The 25,966-nt window shown below is 34.6% G+C and overlaps 2 protein-coding genes across 2 annotated transcripts in view; both read left to right on the forward strand.

The window, feature by feature from the left end:
• The window catches only part of CPB2 (carboxypeptidase B2), a 38,526-nt gene extending 37,780 nt beyond the window's left edge, over positions 1-746 (forward strand). Inside the window, exon 11 of the mRNA XM_065895893.1 lies at positions 401-746. Within this exon, the coding sequence (XP_065751965.1) occupies positions 401-585 (185 nt within the window). The 3' untranslated portion in view covers positions 586-746. The remainder of the gene's footprint in view (positions 1-400) is intronic.
• Positions 747-1,414: 668 nt separating this feature from the next.
• Positions 1,415-25,966, forward strand: part of ZC3H13 (zinc finger CCCH-type containing 13) — a 91,930-nt gene continuing 67,378 nt past the window's right edge. The window contains exons 1-4 of the mRNA XM_065896021.1: positions 1,415-1,746; positions 7,628-7,753; positions 8,082-8,191; positions 10,825-10,936. Coding sequence (XP_065752093.1) covers positions 7,637-7,753; positions 8,082-8,191; positions 10,825-10,936 — 339 coding nt within the window. The 5' untranslated portion in view covers positions 1,415-1,746; positions 7,628-7,636. The remainder of the gene's footprint in view (positions 1,747-7,627; positions 7,754-8,081; positions 8,192-10,824; positions 10,937-25,966) is intronic.

A 25,966-nucleotide genomic window follows, 5' to 3' on the forward strand; every position in this document is an offset into this window, starting at 1 on the left:
CAATGCAGCCAAAAATTAAAGAAAAAAAATGATAAGGTAGATTTGAACTCATTAATACATAAAGCTGGCCAGGATAGATTATGTTTAGGAATGTTCCTGAATAGCTTGTATAGAATGATCTTATTTATGTAGGAAAAATATTATGTTAAAGTATGCACTGAAAAAGAAAGCACTAGAATATAAATGGTGACCATCACTCCTTGGTAGGGTTATATGGGTAATTTTTATTTTCTTCCTTAACCTGCTTTCCTTCAATCTCTTATTTTCTTCCACAAACTTAGATTATTTAATAATCAGAAAAAAGCAAAACTATTTTCATTTTTAGGGAAAAAAATCCCATCTTGTTAGTTAACTTGAAACATCTGTATTTCAAAAAGTAATTTCTTATTTCTTTTTGTAGATCTAGCTCCTGGAGGTTCGGATGACTGGATCCATGACTTGGGCATCAAATATTCGTTTACAATTGAACTTCGAGATACAGGCAGATATGGATTCTTGCTGCCAGAGAGTTACATCAAACCCACTTGTACAGAAGCTTTCGCTGCTGTCTCTAAAATAGCTTGGCATGTCATCAGGAATGTTTAATGCCCTTGATTTTTTCACTCTGTTCCCACATTTTAATTTACTGATTCCAGCCAAACCAAATCTTTGTACCAGTTTCTTTTTAAGTTTTATCAGTTTTCATAAAAGGTTTTCCCATTCCTTGGTTTTGTCAAAGAACAAAATAAATGCTACCTTAAAATTAAGGCAGACAAGGGTTCACATTTCTTTTTCCTTTTTTTTTTTTTTGAGAGGCTAGGTACTGATTTTTTTCTTTGATTCGCGACATTTGACTAGACATCTCAAGCAATTGTAATACCTACTTTCATGCAGAGCATTGCATCCTGAACAAAAAAAGGAAAGGCTGTCACAAGTACATTAAAGATTTCTGCTCCAAATTTACAGTAAGTTTCTGCTAACGCCTTTAAAAACACACCCGTGCATTCCGTTTGCTCCACTGTAATAGACGATGGCCGAGAAAGCAGAGGAGTGTGAAAAGCAGGACAAATATCGCCTGTCACTCCAGTTCAGCTGCTCAATAAAAACGTTGAGCGAATGAATGCAGTTATCTTCGACAACAAACGTGGCATTTTTGCATATTCACAACAGCTGTCTATTGTAAGAAATTATGTAATAAAAGTAGAAGACGCTTTCTCTTAAATCCACTGTTAATTGGGAATTTTATCTCTCCCGGGTTCCCGGTTTCTTTTCCAGGGCTAGCTCGTTAGGCACAGGTTTTTTGATTTCGACAGCACGCCTAGGAAGCGACGTTACGCCCAGGGGGCGCGTCCACAAAGGGGCGGCGCATACGCGCTGACGACTAATCTGGCAGCCGGAAGCTGCCTCGGTCTACAGAGGAACAGGGCGAGCTCTTGACTTCCGGCGGCATTTTGAGGCGATCCTCTTAGCGGCCTGATAGTGTTTTCCTTGTCTTTTCTTACTCTCCAGTCTCTCTTCGTTCCTTTTTTTCCTACGTCCCAGGCTCGCTTGACCCTGGCGAAGCGGCAGGCGGGTTCCGCTCCCCAGCCATCCCGGAGTCCCTCGGTAGCCGAGGACAGGTTCCCGGGAGCCGCGCGCACCTCCTTCTCGCTGTCGTCTTCCCGGGGCCAGGCGCGGGGACAGAGAGTCGCCTCCCCCGCTCCTTGGAGCGGCGGCGGCGGCGGTGCCACCTCCGGGCTGCGCTTGCGAAAGGAGCTCAGCGAGGAGGTAAGTTTGAACTCCGTGAATTGGCGTGGGTACCGGGGGAAAGGCGTTGGGTGGGCCCGGGATGGGGAGGCCCCGCTTGTCTTCCATCCCTGCTTGGGTCACGCCGGAATTTTGAGCTCTCCTTGAGCGTTCCACCCTTAACTCTGCAATAGATCCCTGTGCTCCTGACTGGTTTCTCGCCCTGGTTCTGATTCTGGCGAGTTTGCCTAAGGGGGCAAGTGGATTCAGACTGGAGGCCTTGCTGGGTCACTACCATTTGATGTGAGCCTGGGAACTCTTGCGCGGTATTCGCATTGGTATGAGATGGAAGGGTGCCGGAGTATGGTCTTAGATTGAGAAGCTCCCTCTTTACACATTCCAGACCCGTTAGGGAAAGGTATCTTACTTTTGGTTATATTTGGTCTTGGTTATTTCCCGGCAGTGATTACGACGCAGGTGCTCGGAGTTGAGGAGTGCTACTTTTATCTTCACAGTCCCTAGGTAGTTAACTTTTGGCAACTATCTGTCAGAAACCCGGAAAGGTGAATGAAAGGAGAGGCTCTGATGTTTGGCATTGTCTCTTTCTAAATAGCTTAAAATAATTTATGTGGCTGGAAAATTATTCAGAGTCGATATCACGTGAATGATATCGGTAGGATCTTGTTTGTGGAGCGTAGTGTCGAGCCATTCGGTTGTATCCCGAGGTTTTCAGATAATTTGAACTACTTTGAAAATTATGGGCGTACGCAACCTCTTCAGGTTTTTGATTGTTTTGAAGAAATAATTTAAAAGTTTGGAAAAATCTTCACACCTCAAGTTTTCAAAGTTTTGCCAAAAATACTGTTGGAGTAGATCCAAATGCTTATGCAGTACAATACATGCGTATGTATGTGGTGCCGGTTATCGGAGTCTGGTTCTGCAGTGTTTGAAATTACTGACGTTAGAACCTAAGCGACAATGTTTTGGACAGTTTTGTGGACATATCTCTAGATTTTCGAATAATTTAGAATTTAATGAAATATTTCGATTATAACATGACAGTTTCGCAAAGAGACTAAGAATGTAGGTGCAGGTATGTAGCAATTTGTGTCTAAAAATAGTTGTATTGTGAAACTAAGACTTTTACTGTGGGAATCTGGGAGGACCTAGTTTTTTCAGGTGCATGCCTCTTACGCGCTTCCTAACTATCGGTGATTCGAAATGAACATTGATTGCATATTTTAAGATATGCAAATTTATCTGATTTTCATAATTATAAATTAAAACTAAAATCCCACAGGTGGATGCTATTTTACTTTCTGTACAAGTTATCAAACATTTAATAAGTTATCGGTGTTAACTTGTAATATGCACTGACATTTACATATAGAAAGCAGTTGTTTAACATTTATTTATAGAACTGGTTTTCAGTAAATTTTAGTCTTTCCTACCTCCCCCAAACCCCACTCTGCTTTTCATGTAGAGTTGAGTTGGAGCTTTTTCAGCAGATATTTAGTAGCAGTTGAAATGTTAACTGGTGTTGGTATATATAAAGTGTCTTCTATTCTTTTTTTGGTCGTTTTGTATGTTGCAGTTCTGTTTACTTCACATTATAGTAGTTGCCAGCATGGGATATTCTCCCTGCATAGTCTTTTTAACAAAATGTATTTTCTGCACAATGCTACAATATTGCCTTCCTCACACCTGTGTAGTCAGTTTAGTGCTGACGATTCTGTTTTGAATTCAGTTTGAAATTGTTTTAGTCTATCTACATATAAGCAATTGGCAAGATTGTTCAAGAAAGTTCTTTTTTTCTTATGTTAAGAAAAAATTCTCTCACACTATGCAACAAATAAACTTAACTGTTTTTCTTTCAAAACTAAGAAATATAAATATGAAGAGGTCTTATTTTTAATATAACACTTTTAATTTTAGGATGCCAGTGGATAGAGATTTATTCTCCTACCAGTTAGTACCAGTAATTATGTAGCTTTAATTGCTTAGTTATTTCACAGTTTCCTAATATTATGGTGCTACTTATCCAGATTAAAGTGGTTTATGCTTTCATTTATGCTACCGGAAGATGAGAACTCAAAAAGATGTAATTGTGGATTGCAGTGAGAATACTAGAACTAATAAGTTTTATTGACAAGATTTTAGTAATCAGGATTCAGAAATAATTTAAAAAGAGGCCCCTGTGTCTCTCCCTTCTCAGTCATATTTATAGCATGAAGCTATGAGTACATTGTGATATTTGTAAGTTTCCGGGGGAAGGAGGACATTTCCCGTTTATTAAGACTTTTTGTTGTGTCTTAATAGATTTAAACTTTGTTTCCCATGTTTTTCATTTTCTTTATGCCACGCGGCTTGTGGGATCTTAGTTCCTCTGACCAGGGATCGAACCTGGGCCCTTGGCAGTGAGAGCTCAGAGTCCTAACCGCTGAACTGCCAGGGAATTCCCTTCATTTTCTTTTTCAGTTGAAAAAATATTAAAACTTCTGATATTTATTTACTCTACAAATGGAGAGGAGACATAGGAGAATAACTCAACAGACTTTTACCCCTGTCACTCTGGCTTTGCTAATAATGCTCGTGTTTGGGAAAGGCATGATAATGTGAGTGGGAGTGTGAGGGTTACTTAAAACTAAAGAATAAATTGAAAACTGAGGGAAAGCCTCCAAAGTCTCTGAGATAGGGAAGACTTTAATATTTACATTTTTCTTATTGTTTCTAATTTTTCTCTTATAGTTTGAAGCATTTACTTCTTATTGAAGCCTGTTCAGATATTAATTGAAAAACTTTTCCTCCTCTCATTCAAATCTACATTTTTTCTTTTGTGGTTTATCTTTCTCTTTGGGCCCAAATTTTTAGAGTGAAAATTCTAATCATCATATTAGATGGTAACATAGTTTTAAGTTAATATATATGAGCAAATGTTTTCCTCGTGTATTGTAGGTTATGTGTATATATTTAGAAAAATGGGATTTAAAATATTATATTTTGTATTTGCAGGCATAAGGCATTTTATCTGTGCAAAAATCATAAATGTTTCATAATAATATTTAGATAATTTGTTGACTGCTGATAGAAGTTCCTAGATAGATGATCAGAAGAATTTCTGTTTCTGTCAATTAGAAAAGTTCAATTTCTACTTTTTCTTTTATTGCCTCAGGGTTTTTTTTCTTTCTTCTTTTTTCCTGTCTAGGACCTCCCTGTAACCTAGACCTGGTCCTCAAACTCAGTGTCATTTTAGGCCAAGGTCTGACACTGTTGGACTCTCTAAGAAAAGAGAATACGTCTTTACTTCATTGCTGTTCTTCCCTAAGTTGGAAGACTCAACAGTAGCAGAAGTAAAACTCCTGGGATAATCACTATGTAGGTGAATCTTGTAGTTCTTGATGTCACCTGTAAAAGCTACTTTGTCTCTGTTGGAAGGAACTTTTTTAGTGTCAAGAATACAAGTAAAGGGATAAGATTGGATCATTAGTCCTCACTTGATTGTCTGTCGCAGTCCAAACCCTTTGAAGTCTTCAAAGCTTATGTTAGGGATCTAGGATGGGAGAGAAGCTGTGAGACCCTGCTTTCCAGCGGTAGGTCAGAGGAGGAGAGGAGTGCTGATTCAAACAACAGATTATAGGTGGGGAAGAGAAACAGTAGAGTTAATAATACCTGGAGCCCTCAGAAAGACAAGAAAAGAGATATGACCAGTGTTTCAAGTATAATAATAAATAGCTTGTTGCCCCAGTTGTGCAAAACACTACTGTTGATTTTTTTTGGAGGAGGGAGGGTGTGTTCGGAGTAGGGGCATGTTGGGGATAGAGATTTTGGGGGCAGACCATTTCCACTGATAGTGGAAGGAAAAATGTAAGCTTAGGGTTACTTGTCTTGATGCAGTGTGGTGGGATGGTGTGCCTGTTTCCCAAGTTGTAGATAACTAATAATAACTAATAAGAAACTTTTAAAACACATTCATTTTTAAGTTTATTAATAAATGTTTTTAAAATTGAATTAATGAATGAGGATTTCAATGTACACCTGTATGTTTTTATAGTAACAGATAATGAGACTTTAAAATTTTGTTTTTGTTCTTTTTCCATATATTTTGTTACATGTTTACTTCTTATCGAATCTTAGTTATAAATTATAAAAAAGTGTTTTTCTCAGTTAATCAAAGCTCTACGTTTTCTAGATCTTTCTCAGCTCCACTTATCGCTTATCTTGGCTTTTATTTATGTTCAGTAAGTCAAATGTACATGTGGAATTTACCAACTTTTCCTTTATAAATTCACATTTGGGCTGAGAATAAGCTCAAGAAAAGTTAAATCAAAGATTATCTTACAATACTCACTCTAGTGTGGAGGGTGGACCTCATAGTTCCTTACTTGATGAACAGTTGATACATAAGTGATTTTATGTTGCACAAATTCTTGTTCACTTATGTGACACTCTGTAATTTTTTTAAATTTGTAATTTCTTTAAAGTTACCTCTTTTGAATCACTAAAAATTGATTGTAATCGTAATTAATGATTACATTGTATATTAGAAAATAAGAATATAAAATTTTCCAATTTAAAACTACCATATTGTATCATATCATATTTTCCTTTTGGTTCATTACCTGTTAATTTGTCAAATGTCCATATTCTTTGGACCTTTTCAAAGTGTGACTTGACAAGAAGTATCTAACTGGACCAAACATTGTAATTTTTTTTTAAAGTTTTGATTCTGTACTACCATGATTTAATTTCCTTTTAAGTGATAGGACCTTACTTTGAAACCACATTAAAGAGCATTTGTGAACTTTATAGAGACCAGTTCTTTACCAAATGGAACTTTTACTTCTTTAGTTGACATCATTCATTCTAGTAACTTTTGACTACTAACAAAATTTCAACTAATATTTAGTGTATAAAGTGTGATACGGTTTAGTTCCTTTTTCTTTCTCTTAGGCAGTTCCTACCCACTTCCCACAGTAGTGTACTCTCTAGATTATTCTAGGTCTAGAATTTAACATTGTTTTCTAACGTATATCATAGTGCTGATATTTTCATTTCTAGTTGAATCACCTGATTGTATATTTTAGTTTCTAATGTTTTATTTACTTTTGTAAAATATTTTTATAATTCATCTTTCTTTTCTTGTTAATAATAATGGTAAATAGCCTGTTTATTTCTTTTAGCATCTTTGACTTTTATGTCAATTCAGTGCAGTATAGATTATCAAAACATCTTCACTTTTTCTAGTTCTACAGCCTGTCATATTTTGAAAGAAGGTCACTTATCAACATTGAGGGTTTTGTTTTTTGTATTAATGCAAAATAAATTTCCTGATTATGCTGTTCTTCTTTGGCTTCTGTAAGACAAAGAAAATATTTAAATAGTATTTTTCTCCCAAGCTGATTTTTGGGACATAGCTGATGTTATCACTTAAACTGTGTAAAACATAATTTCTACTCTGACTAAAATTCTTACCTGATTTTATTTTTGGCAAAGCTTTCTTTAACCGTTAACTAGTTGATGGAGAATGATAGCACAACTTTCTTTAAAAGACAGTTATTAAATTTTGAAACAACTTTTATAAGGAACTTAGAAACTAAACATTTTATAGTGTGTTTTCTGAAATTGAATGTACTATGGAAACTTAACTGTGTGAGTAGAATCTTACTCACTCTGTAGAAGAGGTAAAATTCTAGGCAAAAGATTCAAAATTGTTCTAAATTCACTAATAAGGTATGTCTTAGAAGACAGTTTCTGTTTACCTCTGTTTACTTGTGACCTCTCCTATGGCTTTTTTCTTCTGAGAAAAATCCCCTGTAATTTTGCAGTGTTATCTTATCTACCATTTTATCTACTTGTAAGTTATTGGCTCAGTTATTTAAAACTGAAGAATTTTACAGTTTGCCTCTCTCTTTTTTGGTTAAAGTAGTACAAAATGTCAAAAATTAGAAGGAAGGTCACAGTGGAAAATACCAAGACCATATCTGATAGCACATCCCGAAGACCCAGTGTATTTGAGAGGCTTGGACCCAGCACTGGCAGTACAGCAGAGGTGAGTTGTCACTAGTACAGTCACAGGGGTTCTCTTGAATTCCTGTTCTTCAACTTCTTATTTATATCACAAAAGTGAATAGGTTGTTGTATTGTAGGAATATTGGTTTAGTAAATTTTTTTAAAATGTGTTTCATAAAAAAGGAGTGAGGTGGGCATTAGGGTTTATGGGCTTTTCTTTTTGATGTTTTTATTATTTGGGGAGTAATATATCTCAGGTTAGTTGGAATTTTGATAGCATTTATTTAAATTTTGTCCCACTAGCATCTTTTTTTCCAGAAATAAATATGACTAAATATGAAATTTACATAGTAATATCTGTCTCTTAGACACAGTGCCGTAACTGGCTGAAGACTGGCAACTGCCTCTATGGAAACACATGTAGATTCGTACATGGCCCTTCACCCCGTGGTAAAGGTTATAGCAGCAATTATAGAAGGTAAATTGAGAACTTTGAATTGTTCATATACTATTAGAAGATGGCTTTTGTAATTTATCTAGTATAAAAATCTGAAATACTACCATATGTTTGGTCAGATTTTCTATTTTGGTGGTAGTCTTATCAACAGCAAAGATCGACAGGATCTTTTTAGTTGTTAATTTCAAAATTAATAGAGATGTTTGCTTTAAAATTAATTTGCTCAAAAATTTGTTTTTTTAATGTATGTATGGCTTACTTTCGTGCCCTGACCCGCAATTATGTATTAAAGTGCTGTTTAAGATGGCAGAATTTCATGGATTTGCTTTTAGTGAGGAGAGACTACATTCAACTCTTAAAATAGTAGAATTTAAATAAGTATAATTTTAGCTTTTTAAGATGTTCTAAATTCAAATCGTAATTACAAAAGATAATCTAATGCAAGCTCTGTAGGTTAAAATGCATTTGCCAAATCTCTTATCACAATATATTGAGGTAAATGAAAGTATGTATTTATATGTGGATAAATGTACTACCTATTTAGAATATCATTTTTCCTTTAATAAAGGCAAGGCTAAATTAGACTTTCCTAATAAAAATCTTTTATTTTTCTTTTGGCTCCCTCATGATGATTTTGTTATGGTGTTTAAAGATGTAACATACATAAAGATTGTCACAAAAGCAGTTTAAACTTGATTGGTAAACAACTGATTTACCTAGTCCTAAAATTGAATGTGCTGATTGCTTTGGCTTCAGCAACAGTGTAAAAACTGAACATTAGCATTTGGAGATTTCCTTTTTAATTGGGTGAATTTTTGTGTATGTGTACGGATTTTGAAGTTTAACAGAACTTAAAATTCAAAACCTTAACATTAGCTGACTTTCTGTTCACTTAAATGTTGTACATTTTTAGGTTACTTGTGATGCTGAGTACTCTGTTTTATTTGTATTTAGATTGTCATCTGTCCCTTCTGTCAATGTGGGAAAGTTAGTCTTTATAAGTTTAATACCTGTATAAACAAACACATACCTGGGGAAACTGTTTCAATAATTTTAATGTTTTGCTTATATTATTACTGTAATTTTAATACATGCTTTACTTCATCTGTGACATTAACATACTCAAAATTTTTATGAGAGATGGTTGTGAGGCAAATGGGCAGAGAAATTTGTCTAAAATGGAAAAAAATAGTGTCATTACTAGATTTAGAATAAAGGATTTTTTGTTATAATTTTGCTATTTTGTGCATTTTTTTCCCCAATAACTTCCTTCGTATTTGTGTATTTTCCCTTTTTTTTATAAGGAAGAAAAATATAGTTCATAATATGATTCAGAGATGGAAAGATAAGTAATGTATTTCAGAAATGCTTACTTAGTCACAAATCATTTAAGTCACTGAGCATTCACTGTATGTAGAGCATTCTGTTAGGTACTCTTTAGGATAGAAACAAGTTTATTACTGTCTTATTATATGAAGGAAACTAGGGCACATAAAATTTACATGTGCATCATAATTATAATTTAAAGCATTTAAGTGCTGGTTCTTAATAAGAAGATCCATTTACCAGTTCAGCTTTAACTGTTAAAACATTTAATATAGATCTATAAAATGTGCATGTAAATGTTAATGAACTCCTTTGAAGTGAATTGACTGAAATTATTTTTTCACTAATCATGTGATTTGTATTAATGATTGATAAAGGACTCGATTTGATTGAACAGCTATTACTTGAAATAGATGTCAGTATTTTTGTAATCTGTTTATATCTTTTAAAAACATACACATTTTTTTTTGGTGGCTAAAGAGGGACATATCATTCCTTAACAACTATTGCCCTCTTTTAATGGTGCTCTAGGAATAGTCTTTTAAAGGCAGTGTGTTTTCTACCTCTGCTTTATTTTTCTCACTTAGTGATGGTGTGAAAATAATTGAACATCCATTTACCAAATTGCTAATATAAATTATGAAGCTTTACCAGTGTTAAATATAAATATGTATATTTTTCCTTAATTAAAAATGAGTATAAAAGCAGAGTATAAACTCACTGTTGAAAATCTTGCTTTGAATTTTTCAACTACTTTCTACTCTGAAATAATTTCAAATTTAAGAAGAATTGTAAGAATAACATTATTTGCTTTCATTCTTGAGATGCATAAAATATTTTCACAGTTGTTGTTGTTGCATCCAACCATATACGTGTATAGATGATAATACTGTTGTTTCTAGATTAATTTTGCAGTGCTGTGGTTTAAAACTTTACCTTCCTACTCTTTGCTTTCGAATATAACTAATATATTTATGTGATTCATAGGAAAACAAATTAAGCTATTAATTACAAATTCCTTTCTCTCAGCTCACCTATAGTTTCTTATTAATATCACCAGTACCTGCCACCCCATGGAGTTTTAGTGTATGCATTTTGATTGGTATTGGGAGAAAACTTGTAAGTGATGCTTATATTTTTTTATATATTAATATATAAACAAATTTATTAGTTGTTTTTCTGAACTTTAGGAGCCATGGATAGTAGAAAAACTATATTGAGATTTGTGAGGTTATTTCTGTAAATATATTCTTATAAAATGTTATATAAATATAGATTTTTGTTGTTTTGTTTTGTTTTTTGTTTTGTTTTTGTTTTTTGGTTCAAAGGTCACCAGAAAGACCTACAGGGGATCTTAGAGAAAGAATGAAGAACAAGCGCCAAGATGTGGACACTGAGTCCCAGAAACGAAATACAGAGGAGTCATCCTCACCTGTTAGGGTAGGAATGAATTTCCCCAAACAAAGTTAAATTTCAGTAGTGATTTATTATTTATGTTCTATTTTAAATATTATCTTGTGTGCTAAATATATGGTAAATGTGTAATATTGCATTACAGTGTTCTATATGGATAATGTAATTTAGAGGGAAAAAGTCCTCTGGAAAAACTCATAATTCTTACCGTTTTAGTTCTTGGTGGTAGTTAAAATGAAGGGATCTGGTTGGCAGAGCTCAAGCTGAACTTCATAGGGTTTCTGTGCCATGGTGGACATCATGAGTATTTAAATGTATTCTTAAGTTTTCGGAATTCAGCCAGCCATCGTTTCCTGCCTGCTTCCAAGAAGGGTTGAAGTGCCTTGTAGTACAACACTTTTAAATTAAAACAGTGAAGGCAAGGCATGGTGGTGACAGAAACTGAACTAGAAAGCACATATGATCACAGAATTTAGTGGTAAAACCAAAAGAGAAGCACAATTTATGATGTAGTTTATTGATTAAAAGAAAACATAGATGTTTGTCAGGAATGGAAATTTCCCAGATCTAATTTTTTTTTTTAAAGAAATTTATCGTGCTCTTGTGTGTGCATTTGCGATGAATTTATTGAGATACAGTTCATCCATTTAAAGTGTACACTTGGGCAGCTTTACACATATTCAGTCATGCATCCATCACCACAGTCTATTTTAGAACAATTTCATCACCCCAGAAAGAATACCCATAACCTTTAGCGGTCATTTCCCTAGCCCCTCAGTTGACCACCAGCCCTGGGCAAACACTATTCCAGTTACTATCACTGTAAATTTGCCTATTCTGGATATTCATATAAATCGAGTCATACAATATGTGAGTTTTTTAGTCACTAGTTTCTTTCACTTAGCATAGTGTTTTCAAGGTTTGTGAAATATTAGGGGATGTATCAGTATTTCACTTCTTGTTTTTGCCAAATAATATTCCATTGTATTGAGATATCACATTCTTTTTATCCATTCATCAGTCGATGAATGTTGGGGTTGTTGCTATGTTTTGGCTCTTATGAATAATGCTGCTATGAACATTTGTATACAAGTTTTTGTGTGGCCATATGTTTTTATTTCTCTTGAGTTTATATCTGGGAGTGGGATTGCTCAGTCATGTGGTAACTATGTTTAACCTTTTGAGGAACTGCTAGGATGTTTTCCAAAGCAGCTGCACCATTTTAAATTCTTTACATCAGTGTGTGAGATTTCCAGTACTCCACATCTTTGCCAGAATTTGCTGTTATCTAATTTTTTGATTATACCTATCGGTAATCTCATTGTAGTTTTGACTTGCATTTCTCTGATTGCTAGTGATGTTGAACATCTTCTTGTGTGCTTATTGGCCATTTGTATATGTTCTTTGGAGAAATGTCTATTCAGATCCTTTGTCCATTTTTAGATTGGGTTGCTTTTATTGTTGATTTGTAAGAATTCTTTATGTATTTTGGATTCAAGTCCCTTATATATATGACTTGTAAAAATTTTCTCCTATTCTGTGGGTTGTCTTTTCATGTTCTTGATGGTGTCCTTTAAAAAATGTTTTTAATTTGATGAAATCCAATTTATCTATATTTTTGTTGTGCTTTTGGTGTCACATTTAAGAAACTGTTGTCTAATTCAAGGTCAGAAAGATTTATGCCTATGTTTTCTTCAAAGAATCTTAGAGCTTTAGCTCTTACATTTAAATCTTTGATCCATTTTGAGTTAATTTTTATTTATGGTGTGAGGTAAGGGTCCAACCTTATTCTTTTGCATATGGATATCTAGTTGTCTCATTATAGCCTTTTTACGAAAGTTACTGAATTGTATAAGCAGCAACCTCTTTGATAATTTTAGATATATAGAAACTTTCTTTTGGCTATTTTGATCCTTGAAAAAAAGCTGTGTCACAGTTTTATATTACAGTTTGTAAAGACATCTTTGGGGACTTAAAGTAATGCAGTTTTAAGTATGTAGCTTTCTAATGTCTGATATGATACATAAAACGGTTTTAAAAATCTCAAATGGTAGTTCTCAGCTGGCGGTATGTATCAAAATCCTTTTGGAGGAGAAATGGTCTTTTTCAAAATACACACGCAGGTACTTTACTCTTAATCTACTGAATTAGAATTTCTGGGTAGGGGCTGAGCATGTGTATTGCATTTTGAAATAACTTTTTATTTCAGAATAATGAATGGACTCCATGGTTTGCTGGTATATGTTTAACAACCACTCAGAAAAAAAGAAAGCCATACTTTGTAGGATTTACCAATTTCTTTGGTGTAAATACTCCCATCATGGTCAGTTTCAAGCTACTAAAATGGTATCACTGAATACAGAGTTGGGAAGTGTGGGAATACACACACACACAATAAATGTAATTAACCACAAGAGTAAAGTGTACTAAAATATTTGGGAAGTGAGTTTTGAATAATTAGTACTGTTGGTTTTAATATTACTTATTTAATTGTTTTTATGATTTAATTTTTAGTTACAGCTTGTGCAGTTCCTAAAAATTTAACAGTTAGCTCTTGTGAGTCAGTGTGAACTGGCTCCAGCATACCACTAGGTAGATTGTACTTAATGTAAAGGGCAGACATCTGGAATTCATATTCTGAACACATTACTTTAGGAATTGTTATTTAATGCTACTGTCAGTTTCTTTATCTGTAAAATGGAGGTGATAGCTATATTATTGTGTTGCTGTGAAGAAAATATATGTAAAACAAGTATCATGACTGACTCTTCCAATGTGACAGCTTAATAAATGGTATTAGAATAGCTCTTAGCCTTTTTTCTCAAATATAAATTGGTTTTAGGCTCTTAATAGGAGATGAATATTGGCATTGGAGATTGAGGTTTTTAAAAGATATCTAAGTGTAAGTAGTTGTTGATTGTAAAGGTTTATATGTTCAGCATATCATTTTAGTAGACAGCAAAGTTGGTATTTTGTTAAGACATTTAAAGCCTGGTTCTTGCTTTCCTTAGATGAGATAGTCCTCAAAGGCACTTAACTTCATGTACACCTAAGGGATAAAGTCTCAAGATTCAAGAGTAGTCAGGTTTTAGGGAATTCACTATCCAAACTTAGAGAAAACTGTTAATAAGTTAGGATAGCAGGTGTTAATTATTTTGAGTGCTATATCTGGCACGAAAACAGGTGCTGATCATTTCTGTGGTACATTCCCTATTTTAACATGTGTGACTCTTGATCTTCACATAATGAATTTCTATGGGAAAATCATATGTAGTTTATGTAGGGGCAAGTATTGCATAGATAACATAGCATGGCTAAGATAGGATGTGTGTGATTTTCTGCAAACTAATTCCACCGTTTCTCTGTTATTGACCTCAACTCCAGTGTGTCTGAGGTTGATAAACCCTGAACTTGTGGAGAGACCAATTCATAAATAGGTAAACTGTAATGCTATAGACTGTGGTAGTATGTCAGAGAGAGGAGAGCAGAGCTCACAATGGAGGGAATAAGTAACTGCCTGGGGAACCAGAGGAAAATGACATTTGCACTGGATATTGAAGGATAGATGGGATGAAGGAGGGAATGGGTGAGAGTCTAGGAAGAGGAAGAAAACCAACACAATAACAATAAGGTGTTTTAAAGGACTTGTGTGTTTGAGAACCTGTGAAGCTGTGCACCTAGAGTGAAAGAATTAACGGCATGTGTATGTGAGATGAGGGCCGAAGAGATCTATCTTGTTTACCAATTCATCTCCAGACCCTGGAACTAGTAAGTTCACTTACTGAATAAATGAAAAGTGATTCTGATGTGCAGCCATTGTTGAGAACTCCTGATGGTCTCAGGTCTGTGCTGTCCAGTGGGGCTGTTGAGCACCTGAAGTGTAGCTAGTCTGAATTGAGATGTGCTGTAAGTATAAAATACATACTGAATTTCAAGGACTTAGTATGAAAAAAAGAAAGTCATATATCTTGTTAATAATTTTTTATGTTGGTCATATGTTGCATTGGCAATATTTTGGACATGTTGGCTGGTCTAGGTGATCAGAACCATGCTTAACATAATGGAACTGAATTTAACATGGTGAGAGGCTAATTTGAGGTAGTGTCAGTAGGATTTGATGACCAAAAGAATGAGTGGAGGGGAGGTGTTAAGCCTAACTACAGGCTTTCCATGCTAGTAACTAAGATGGAAAGGCCCCTTTTGTACGCTAGACTCATAGCATCACGGACTACTAACTTTTGGCACTGTTTTCTGTATTTGCACAGACAGTAATATGCTATTTTAGAACAGTTATGAAATAATAAATATATTTTTATGGTACTGGATACTTTCCACCAGTCTATAGAACTTTTCAAATGCAGTCATTGAATTGTGTTTTCTTCTTCTATAACAGAGACTTGTTATTTTACATAATTTGAGCACACAATTAAAATAGCTTTGAAAGCAAAATTAGACCTGTGAATATAGAGTCAGGAGGAACATTCAAGCATTTGTTGATGATTAGGGCATGCATGTGCTATAGGGGATCTCTGTCTCTTAAGAGAAGCTTTGTGGCCACATTCAAGAAAGTATAAAATAATTCATCATTGTGGGAGGATATCTAATAGTTTAGGATTTAGAGATGCACTGTGAGCATCCCTTGCTCACCTGAAATCTTACCTTAGAGCAGATGGGCAATGGTCTGAGTTTATTTGTATGAATTGATCTTTTAAAACATGTTTTTCTTTTTTAAGTTATAAAATACATTATACATTTACCATTTTAAACATTTTTAAGTGTACAGTTCCGTGGCATTAAGTATATTTACATTGTTATGCAATCTTTACCACCATCCATCTCCGGTATTTTTCATGATCTTTGTTTTTAACGTCTTAATCTTTTTTGTCAATCTCCTTTCTCATATATGAAATTAAAACCATTGGAATAATGTTTCAACTGATCTGTGTAATATATTTAAAATATTTTTTCTTAATCATTTTAATGACCTTCTCTGGTTCCAATAATAAGTCATTTTCAGAAGTTTTTCTTTTGAGGCTTCAGAATCATGTTCCCTTTTCCTTGTCCAGTATTTTTTCAAAGGTCATTTTTATCATTTCCTACCCCATCTCAACCTGATGACTTATCTTCAGACAATCTATTTAGACTTGATACTTATCCTCACCTCCACTCTGGATCTATTTAAAATGACTACTATGCAAATTACTTTTTCAGATCTCAGTCTTTAGCTGAATCGTAAGTTGATTATCCAACTTCCAGCCTCTTTCAGATATTTTATAGGCTACCATTGATGTTGACTTTGCACACTACAGTTGATTTTGACCTACCCTTAGTGCTTGGTTCTCTGGTTTTCTGAATTGAGAACTAATTTCTAGCATGAAGCTTTCTGTCTCTGGGAACTGTACCTCCCAGAATGTATACATAATTATTAGCTTTGCTTTGTAGCCCCCTACCCAGTTCTGTTCCTGTCCCTCATTTCCCTCCCCCCACCACCTAAAAAAATTCTTGTTCTTTTTCTACATCTTGATATTTCTGGCTAGATGAGGAAAAAGTTTCACTGATAAGGAAGGAGATAGGACTGTATGTGTTATAAAAAGCTGACTCATGCAATGGAGGGCTTTAACTTAGAAGGCCTTATTAACAGTTTTGTAACTATCCTGAGTAAGTCTCTTGCACCAATATGTCACAAGTTATAGTGAGAACCAAGTGAGGACGTACATGTGAAAATTCTTTGGAAAGAATAAAACACAGTAAATGTAAAACAGCAAGAGTAGAGAGTCACCAAATTAAAAATTTGAGAATGAGTATAGGATTTAGTAGAACACAGGAGTGTTGTTTACCCATTTCAAAGGAAAAGGTTTAGAAGAGAAGGGGAAGGGTGTAAGTGGAGATACAATATATACCACCTGGTAGGAATTTGATAATGTGTATGTAGTACGTGATTGATGACTGTGATTTTTAAATGTAGATTAAAATGTTCATTTTATATAAAAATATGTCTTTAGCCTTGTATGATCTGCAAATACATAATATTTTTTGATAGTATTAAAAGGAGTTCCAGTTGCCAAACCTTGGCGTATAACAACCATTTATTTTGTTCATGGATTCTGTCAGGAAATCAGAAAGGGCACAGTAGGCATGGCTTCTTTCTTCCTTTATGTCTGGAACCTCAGCTAAAGTATTAGGATGCTGGAGGCAGGAATCATTTGAAGATTTTTTCACTCTCATGTCTGGTTGTTGATGCTGGAAGTCAGCTGGAGGCCTCAGTTTCTATGTGGACCTCTTTGTATGGGTAGCATGGACATTTTCTCTGATGGCTAGGGGAGAGAGAGAGGGAGAGGGAGAGGGAGAGAGAGAGAGAGAGAGAGAGAGAGAGAGCGCGAGAGCGAGAGTGAGAGAGCGAGCTGAAATCTGGTACTAGGTGTGCTTGTTCCTACTGGGGTGCTGTTTTTTTTTAGGCCCTCTCAGCTGACAGAGCAATGAAATATATGAGTGTATACTAATTGGTGTATATGCATATATCTATAAATATTACAGGCAACCGTCTTTATCTGTATTGAGCTAAACATGAGTTCTTATTAATGTCTTTTAACTCTAATCCAGTACCACTATTTTTCTTTTTTTTTTTCTTTTCCCTCAAATGTCCCTTCCTTAGCTTGTTGGAGGTCTTTATATTAGATCCTGAGCTCTGTTTAAAAGTTTACTTTATAAAATGTGTTCACTTTAAGTGTACCATTTGAGTCTTGACAAATGTACACACCTGTATAACCACCACCACAATGAAGATACATAACATTTCCATCACCCAGAACATATCTTCATGTCTTTTTGGAGTCAGTCCCCTCTCAAACCAGGCTCCTGACAACCTCTGATCTGTCATTATAATGGAATCAGATATTATATATTCTTGGGTCTCGGTTCTTTTAGCACAATACTTTTGAAATGCAGCCATGTTGTAGTATGTGTCAACAGTTTGTTCCTTTTATTGTGGGTTACTGTTTTATTATATGGATATGTCAAAATTTGTTTACCCATTCCCCAGTTGATGGACATTAGAGTTGTTTTCTGGTTATTACGGCTATTATGAATAAAGCTGCTATGAACATTTGTGTACAAGTCTGTGTGGACATAGTTTTCTGTGGGTAAATACCTAGAGGTGGAACTGCTGAGTCATATGTTATGTGTATGTTATGTGTCTTAGCTTTATAAGAAACTGCCAAGTAGTTTTCCCTAGTGGTTATTCCATTTTACATCCTCAACCCACAGTGTATGAGAGTTTCAGTTGCTCTACATTCTTGCCAACACTTGGCATTGCTCTACTGGGTATATAGTGGCTTTAATTTGCATTTCCTTTTTTTTTAAATTAATTTATTTTTGGCTGCGTTGGGTCTTTGTTGCTGCGTGCAGGCTTTCTCTAGTTGCGGCGAGCAGGGGCTACTGTTCGTTGCGGTGTGCAGGCTTCTCATTGCGGTGGCTTCTCTTGTTGCTGAGCACGGGCTCTAGGCGCGAGGGCTTCAGTAGTTGTGGTGTGGAGGCTCAGTAGTTGTGGCTTACGGGCTCTAGAGCGCAGGCTCAGTAGTTGTGGCTCACGGGCTTAGTTGTTCCATGGCATGTGGGATCTTCCTGGGCAGATTCTTAACCACTGAGCCTCCAGGGAGGTCCCTTAATTTTCATTTCTTGATGATTAGTGATGTTGAGCATCTTTTCATGTGTTTATTGGCCTTTTACAATTTTTTTGTGAAGTGTCTGTTTATGTCTTTTGCTTATAAGTTGGGCTGTTTGTCTTATTACAGATTTGTGGCTCTTATATGTTCTGAATACCACCAGTCATTTGCAGGATATGTGTATTGCAAATACATTTTCCCAGTATGTGACTTGCCTTTTCATTTTCTTTGTGGAGTCTTTTTTTTTTTTTTTTTTTTTCTGCACCGTGCAGCATGCGGGATCTTAGTTCCCTGACCAGGGATCGAACCCATGCCCCCTGCAGTGGAAGCACGGAGTCTTAACCACTGGACTGCCAGGGAAGTCCCTGTGGTGTCTTTAAAGATATCCTTTAGGGCTTCCCTGGTGGCGCAGTGGTTGAGAGTCCGCCTGCCGATGCAGGGGATGCGGGTTCTTGCCCCGGTCCGGGAAGATCCCACATGCCGCGGAGCGGCTGGGCCCGTGAGTCATGGCCGCTGAGCCTGCGCGTCCGGAGCCTGTGCTCCGCAACGGGAAAGGCCACAACAGAGAGAGGCCCACGTACGGCAAAAAAAAAAAAAAAAAAAAAAAAAAAAAGATATCCTTTAATTTTGATGAAGTCCAATTATATCCTGCCTGTATTGACATAGCTTCAGTAGTCCTTGATAGTTTCTTTGTTTCTGTTAAGATGTTCCCAGCTCATTGTATATATTTTATATCTATCCTCTACTTGGAGTCAGCCATTTTCCCCTACGTCTTTTATTGGGAGATGGTATTTCAGGACCACTACTTGGAAACCACTAGTTATTTTTAGGGCTTTTCATTGTATTTCACCTAGGAAATACATATGTATCTTCTCTTTAAAAACATGCACGCAAACATGAGTTCAAATAGTTCAAATTTAGAATTGCAAGACTTTTACCTAATTCTTTGATTTTATAGCTGTATCACTTTTCTCTTATGCTGAAAATTTTAGTCCCTGTTGACATTCATTTGCATTATCTTACATTTAATAGTTCCAGAATAATAATTAACAATCGTATTACTAATAATATGATTACTTCAAACAGTTTAAGATGTCTTGGTAGTTCTTAGGATATATCCCGTGAGGGAAATATCTGTGATATATGTTTCTTAGGAAGAGATAGTCAAATTATTGTACTTTTTAAAAATTAATTTTTATTGGAGTGTAGTTGATTTTCAGTGTTGTGTTAGTTTCTGCTGTATAGCAAAGTGCAAATTATTGTATTTTAAGTCACTTGAACAGTTGTCTGTGTGGTTAAACCACAAAATTGATGAAGTTGGGTTGATTCATTTCATTTTGATTTTAGTTTTAGGGATTTTTTAAAAATATAATTTTGTTTTCTAAGTATATAAAACATTTTCATGGTTTCAAAGTTATGAGACTGATGCCTACTGGGCTAATGAGGTATCTTATGTTTCAAAGTTAAATCTACAGAACAGGTTACATTCAGGAAAGTCTACCTTTTATCTCTTGATCACTCTATTTTTTTCCCTATAGGTAACCTAAAAACGAAATTATTGGATTATCCTGCTACTTTAAAATACATATACACGACTATTTGCAGGTGACATGATACTATATATAGAAAACCCTAAAGACTCCACCAGAAAAACTTTTAGACTAATAAATGAATTCAGTAAAGTTGCAGGCTGTGAGATTAATATACAGAAATCTGTGGCATTTCTATACACTAATAATGATCTATCAGAAAGAAAAATCTATTTACAGCAGCCTCACAAAGAATAAAATACATAGAAATAAATTTAGCCAGGGAGGTGAAAGACCTGTACCCTGAAAACTGTAAGACACTGATGAAAGGGATTGAAGATGACACAAATAAATGGAAAGATATACCGTACTCATGGATTGAAAGAATTAGGATTGTTAAAATATCCATGCTACCCAAAGCAACCTACAGATTTGTTGATTCTTTCAGAATTTCTACATAGACAATCATGTCATCTCTGAACAGACACTTATTTCTTTCTTCTCAACCTGTATACTTTTTATGTCCTTTTCTTGTTTTATTGCATTAGCTGGGACTTCCATTATGATGGTGAAAAGGAATGGTGAGAGGGGACGTCCTTGTTTTGTTCCTGAGGTTAGCAAGAAAGTTTCTCACCATTAATTATGATATTAACTGTAGGTTTTGTATAGATGTTCTTTATCAAGTTGAGGAAGTTCTCCTCTGTTTCTAGTTTGTTAAGAGTTTTTATCATGAATGAGTGTTGGATTTTGTCAAATACTTTTTCTTTGTCTATCGATGTAATCGTGTCTTTTTTTTCTTTTTGAGTCTGTTGATGTGATGAATTACCTGAATTGACTTTTGAATGTTGAACCACCCTTGCATATCTGGTATAAATCCCACTTGGTTGTGGTGTATAATTATTTTTATATATTGTTGGATTTCATTTGCTTATATTTTGCTAATGTGTTCGGGAGTTTTGCATCAATGCCCATGAGATATCTTGGTCCTTTTTTTTTTTCTTGTAGTGTCTTCATTTAGTTTTGGTATTAGATATTTAGGTATTAATGCTGGCCTCAGAATAATTCTGTAAATATTCCCTCTGCTTCTGTCTTCTGGAAAAGACTATAGAGAATTGGTATAAGTTCTTTCTTAAATGTTTGATAGAATTCACACATGAACCCATGTGGACCTAGTGCTTTATGTTTTGAAAGGTTATTAATTATTGATTCAATTTCTTTAGTAGATATAAGTCTGTTCATATTGTCTATTCTTGATGTGTGAGTTTTGGCAGATTGTGTCTCTCAAGTAACTAGTCCATTTCATCTAGGTTATCAAATTTGTGGGCATAGCATTATTCATAGTATTCCTTTATTATCCTTTAAATGTCCTTGGAATCTGTAGTGATGTCTCTTCTTTTGTTTCTGATATTGGTAATTTTTGTTTTCTCTCTTTTTTTCTTAGTTAACCTGCGTAGAAGCTTGATCTTTTCAAAGAACTGGCTTTTGGTTTTGTTGGTTTTTCTCTGTTGATTTCCTGTTTTCAGTTTCATGGATTTCTGCTCTAATTTTCGTTATTTTTCTTCAGCTTACTTTAGATTTCAGTTGCTCTTCTTTTTCAAGTTTTCTAAGGTGGAAACTTAGATTATTGATTTTAGAGCTTTCTTCATTTCTATATGAATTCAGTGCTGTAAATTTTTCTCTAAACACTGCTTTCACTGCATCCCACAAATTTTGATAAATTGTATTTTATTTTCATTTAGTTTGAAATATTTTAAAATTTCTCGTGAGATTTCTTCTTTGACCCATGTGTTAAGTAGAAGTGTGTTGATTAATCTCCATATATTTTGAGATTATCCAGCAATCTTTCCATTATTAATTTCCAGTTTAATTCCATTGTGATCTGAGATTAGACATTATATGATTTTTGTTCTTTTAAAAGTGTGTTTTATGGTCCATAAAATGGTCCAGAATGTTCCGTGTGAGCTTGAGAAGAATGTGTTTTCTACCTTCATCAGGTGAAGTAGTCTATCGATGTGAGTTATATCCAGTAGATTGAAGGTGTTTTGGTTTCAACTGTGTTCTTGCTAATTTTCTCCCTCCTGGATCTGTACATTTCTGATAGAGGGGTGTTAAAGTCTCCGAATGTATTAGTGGATCAGGTATATCTCCTTGCAGTAACATCAGTTTTTACTTCATATATTTTGACACTGTTGTTAGGTGCATATATACTAAGGATTGTTATGTCTTTTTGAAGAATTGTCCCCTTTGTCATTATGTAATGCCCTTTTGTCCTTGCTAACTTTCCTTATTCTGAAGTCTGCCTGTCTGAAATTAACATATCTACTTCCACTCTCTTTAGCATAGTGTATCTTTCTCCATCCCCTTCCTTTTAATTTATATGTGTCTTTATTTTTATAGTTGGTTTCTCATAGACAACGTATAGCTAGCTGGGTCTTGTTTTTTGATCCACTCTGACAATGTGTGTTTTAATTGGTGTGTTTAGTCTATTGATGTTTAAAGTAATTATTGATACAGTTGTATTAATATCTACTGTAATTGTTACTGTTTTCTATTTGTTATACCATTGTTCTTTGTTCCTGTTTTTTGTCTTCCACTGTTTTTGTGCCTTTTATGGTTTGAATTGAGCATTTTATACTATTACATGTTCTCTCCTTTCTTAACATATCAATTATACTTGTTATTTTTACTTTTTTAGTGGTTGCCCTAGAGTTTGCAATTACATTTACGATTAATTCAAGTCTACTTTCAAATAATACTATAGCACTTCACAGGTAGTCCAAGTACCTTATAATAACAAAATATTCCTAATTCTTTGCTCTGGAATATCTTAAGTGGTATCAGGATTTTCTGCTCTTGAAAGGTTTGGTAGAATTCCCATGTGAAACCACCTGAGTCTGGTACTATTTTATGAAGAAGTTCTGTAAGTAATTTATTTTTCCAGTGGAAATTAATAGACTTGACTTTAAGTCAGTTTTGTTAATTTTTTTCTAGAGTATTATGTACTTTGTCTAGGTTTTTAAACTAGTTTGCATAGAGTTGTGCAAAGAAATCACGTTTTTCTGTTTTCTCTGTTCTAATGGCTACTTTCACATTGTCATATAGGATTTTGAATACTTGGGCGTTTTCCCTTTTTTCTTCATTAGTTTAGTCAGTGGTTTATTTGCATTAGCTTTTGGATTTATATATTCTTTCTCTTTTCAACACATTTATTTCTCTTTATTAATTCCCTCGGTTTATTGTATTCTTTTTCTTTTTTGAATTGGTGGCATATTTATTTATTTTCATATGCACACACGTATTTAATGCTATAAGCATTTTTCTGATAACTGCTTTAGCTGAATTCCATGGATCTCATATATCATGCTTTCATTGTCATTATTTTTAAGGAATTCTTATCTTTAGGTTTGTATTTCACCTGTGGTCCAATAATTGCTTAATGGCATGTTTAAAATTTTTCAGATTGAAGAGCCTTTTGTTTGTTTTATATGTGTATTCTTTTCATTTTTTAAAAAATAACTTCTATATTATTGCTTTTTGTATTTCTTTTTCTCAGATTTGATAAGATTTTCTTTGTGGCCTAAGATATGGTCAATTTTTCTGAATTTTCTGTATATGCTTAAAAAGAAGGTATATTTTCTATTGTTTGGCTTTTAGGTTCTAAAGTATATCTGAAACATCTGTTGTTTTGATCTCCTGTAGTTTTCATATATCTTTGTCTACTTGATCTATCTTGGTTTGAGAATGTCTTTTAAAGTATCTTGTTAGTAGTATGCTTCTGTCTAGTTCACTCCCCATCTCCTGTAGCTGTGCTCTTCATTGCTGTATTAGTCGGTACATAGATACAGAAATATTAATAATTGTTCTCTCTTCATTGTAATTTTTAAAATATGGTGCTTGGAGATGACCTGATTTTTGTTATCTGTTGGCTGTTTTTTGAAGTTTATAATCTTATTTGTTTTTTTGTGACTCTACTTATTCTGAGATGAGCTAGTATAATTTTTGTGACTTCATAAAAGAAAATCTCTGATAACCCTATTAGGAGATTTTTCTTCAGTATAGTATAAACGAAATAAACTACAGTTTCCTTAGTGTAGATCTAAGTTTCTTTACCATCTGTGTTTCTGTAGTGTTGAAAGGATCTGAAATTGCACATCTGTGAATCATTTTAAAATTTCAAAATGTCAGTTATATCTGTCCTAAAAGCTATATACTGAGCTAAGTTGTTGGGCTAATATTCAGGCCAAAAAACCACAATAAGCATTGTTCATTATTTAAAAGTTTTTAGCCTTGATCAGAAGTGTCCAGTTGAAAAGTTTTGAAAACATTAAGGTGAGAACCATAATCTTTTAAAAATTAATAATAGCTTTTTGAATTGTTAATAGCTTTGATATAATATGTGATAGTAAATGACAGAAGAAAACTTTGGATTAACATTAACTTTAACTCGAGCTGCTGAGAGAAGGGTTTGACGTGCTTTCTCAAGAATGTAAACAGCAGCAAAACAAGGACAGAATTGAAGCCAAGGATTGAGCAGCAAGTGTGAAAGCCGGTAGTGACTTTAAGACTTTTACAGGTATTAGAGCTAGTCAGACACTAAGCCTTGGGCCCATCTGTGAAGAGAGTACTGGTAACTTGGAAGATGGAGTTGAAGAGTTTATCCAGAATGCAGCACATAAAAACAACGTTATAGAAAATATTGAAGAGGTTCACAAATGTGGAGGAAAAACTTAGAAAACCTAATGTACATCTAATTGGAATCCCAGGAAAAAAATAGAAAATGGGAAAGGCAATATTGAAAGAAATAATGGCTGAGAATTTTCCATTATTGATGAGATATAAGCCTGCAGAAAGCACAATACATATCAAGTAGATATTATATCATAACTGCAAAACATGAGAGGCATAGAGAGAATATTGGAAAACCCAGAGATAAAAGTCAGATCTTTCTACAAAGGAACAATAGACTGATACCATCAGTAACAATAATGGAAGCCAAAATACAGTGGAATGATATTTTCAAAGCTGAAGTGAATGTATGAACCCATAGTTATGAGCCCAGCAAAACTGCTTTTCAAGAATGAGGATATAATAAAGAAGCTTTCTGGTAAAATTGAGAGTGTTGACTACCAGGAGACCTTCATTACTCAGAGACTGTCTAATAGGATATACATCAGGACGATGGAAAATGACCTTAGAAGGAAGGTCCAAAATGCAACAGTAAAGGTGAACAGAGAAAACATTTACTAGGTCGGAAAGTGTCTTTTTTTATGGCCTATTGCAGTTGTCAGAAGTGTGGCATTGTACTCTGAGGAGGTGAAGTGTAGTACCAAAGGTATAGTATGTTACTTTGAACCCCCCAGAATCCATTCAGTTGTTGTCATTTTGAAGCTGCATTTTGGTTTGGGGAGTTGACCCCAGATTCACTGCTAGACCCTCATTAGTCTAGTCTAGTCACAATAATCCCATTCTCCTTACTAATTCTGTTGATTCAGGAACCAGGCCTAATTCATTTAGCCTGTGGCTATTATCTTGCTATCAGTTATTGATTCAGATGTGGCCATGTGACTGAAGTTGGCCTACTCAGACTAAAAGAAAAAATTCTTATTTTGTGATTGGAGAGAGGCACACACTGGGTGAACCTAGATTGCTTGTCATCGTGGTAAAAGAAATATGCCTTAATGTGAAGTCAACAGTAGGAATAGCAGAGCTGTAAGAAAGGAAAAAAACAACAAGAAAATTTGGTCTCCAGTGATTTCACTGTGTTACTACATCACCCAGCCCTGAAGTTTACCCTATTTCTAGACTTCATTTTATGTGAGATTGTAATTTAAATTTATATAGCTTATAAGATTATAGTTTCTTATTTA

Source organism: Phocoena phocoena, chromosome 18 (genome assembly GCF_963924675.1).
Source record: "Phocoena phocoena chromosome 18, mPhoPho1.1, whole genome shotgun sequence".
NCBI lineage: Eukaryota > Metazoa > Chordata > Mammalia > Artiodactyla > Phocoenidae > Phocoena > Phocoena phocoena.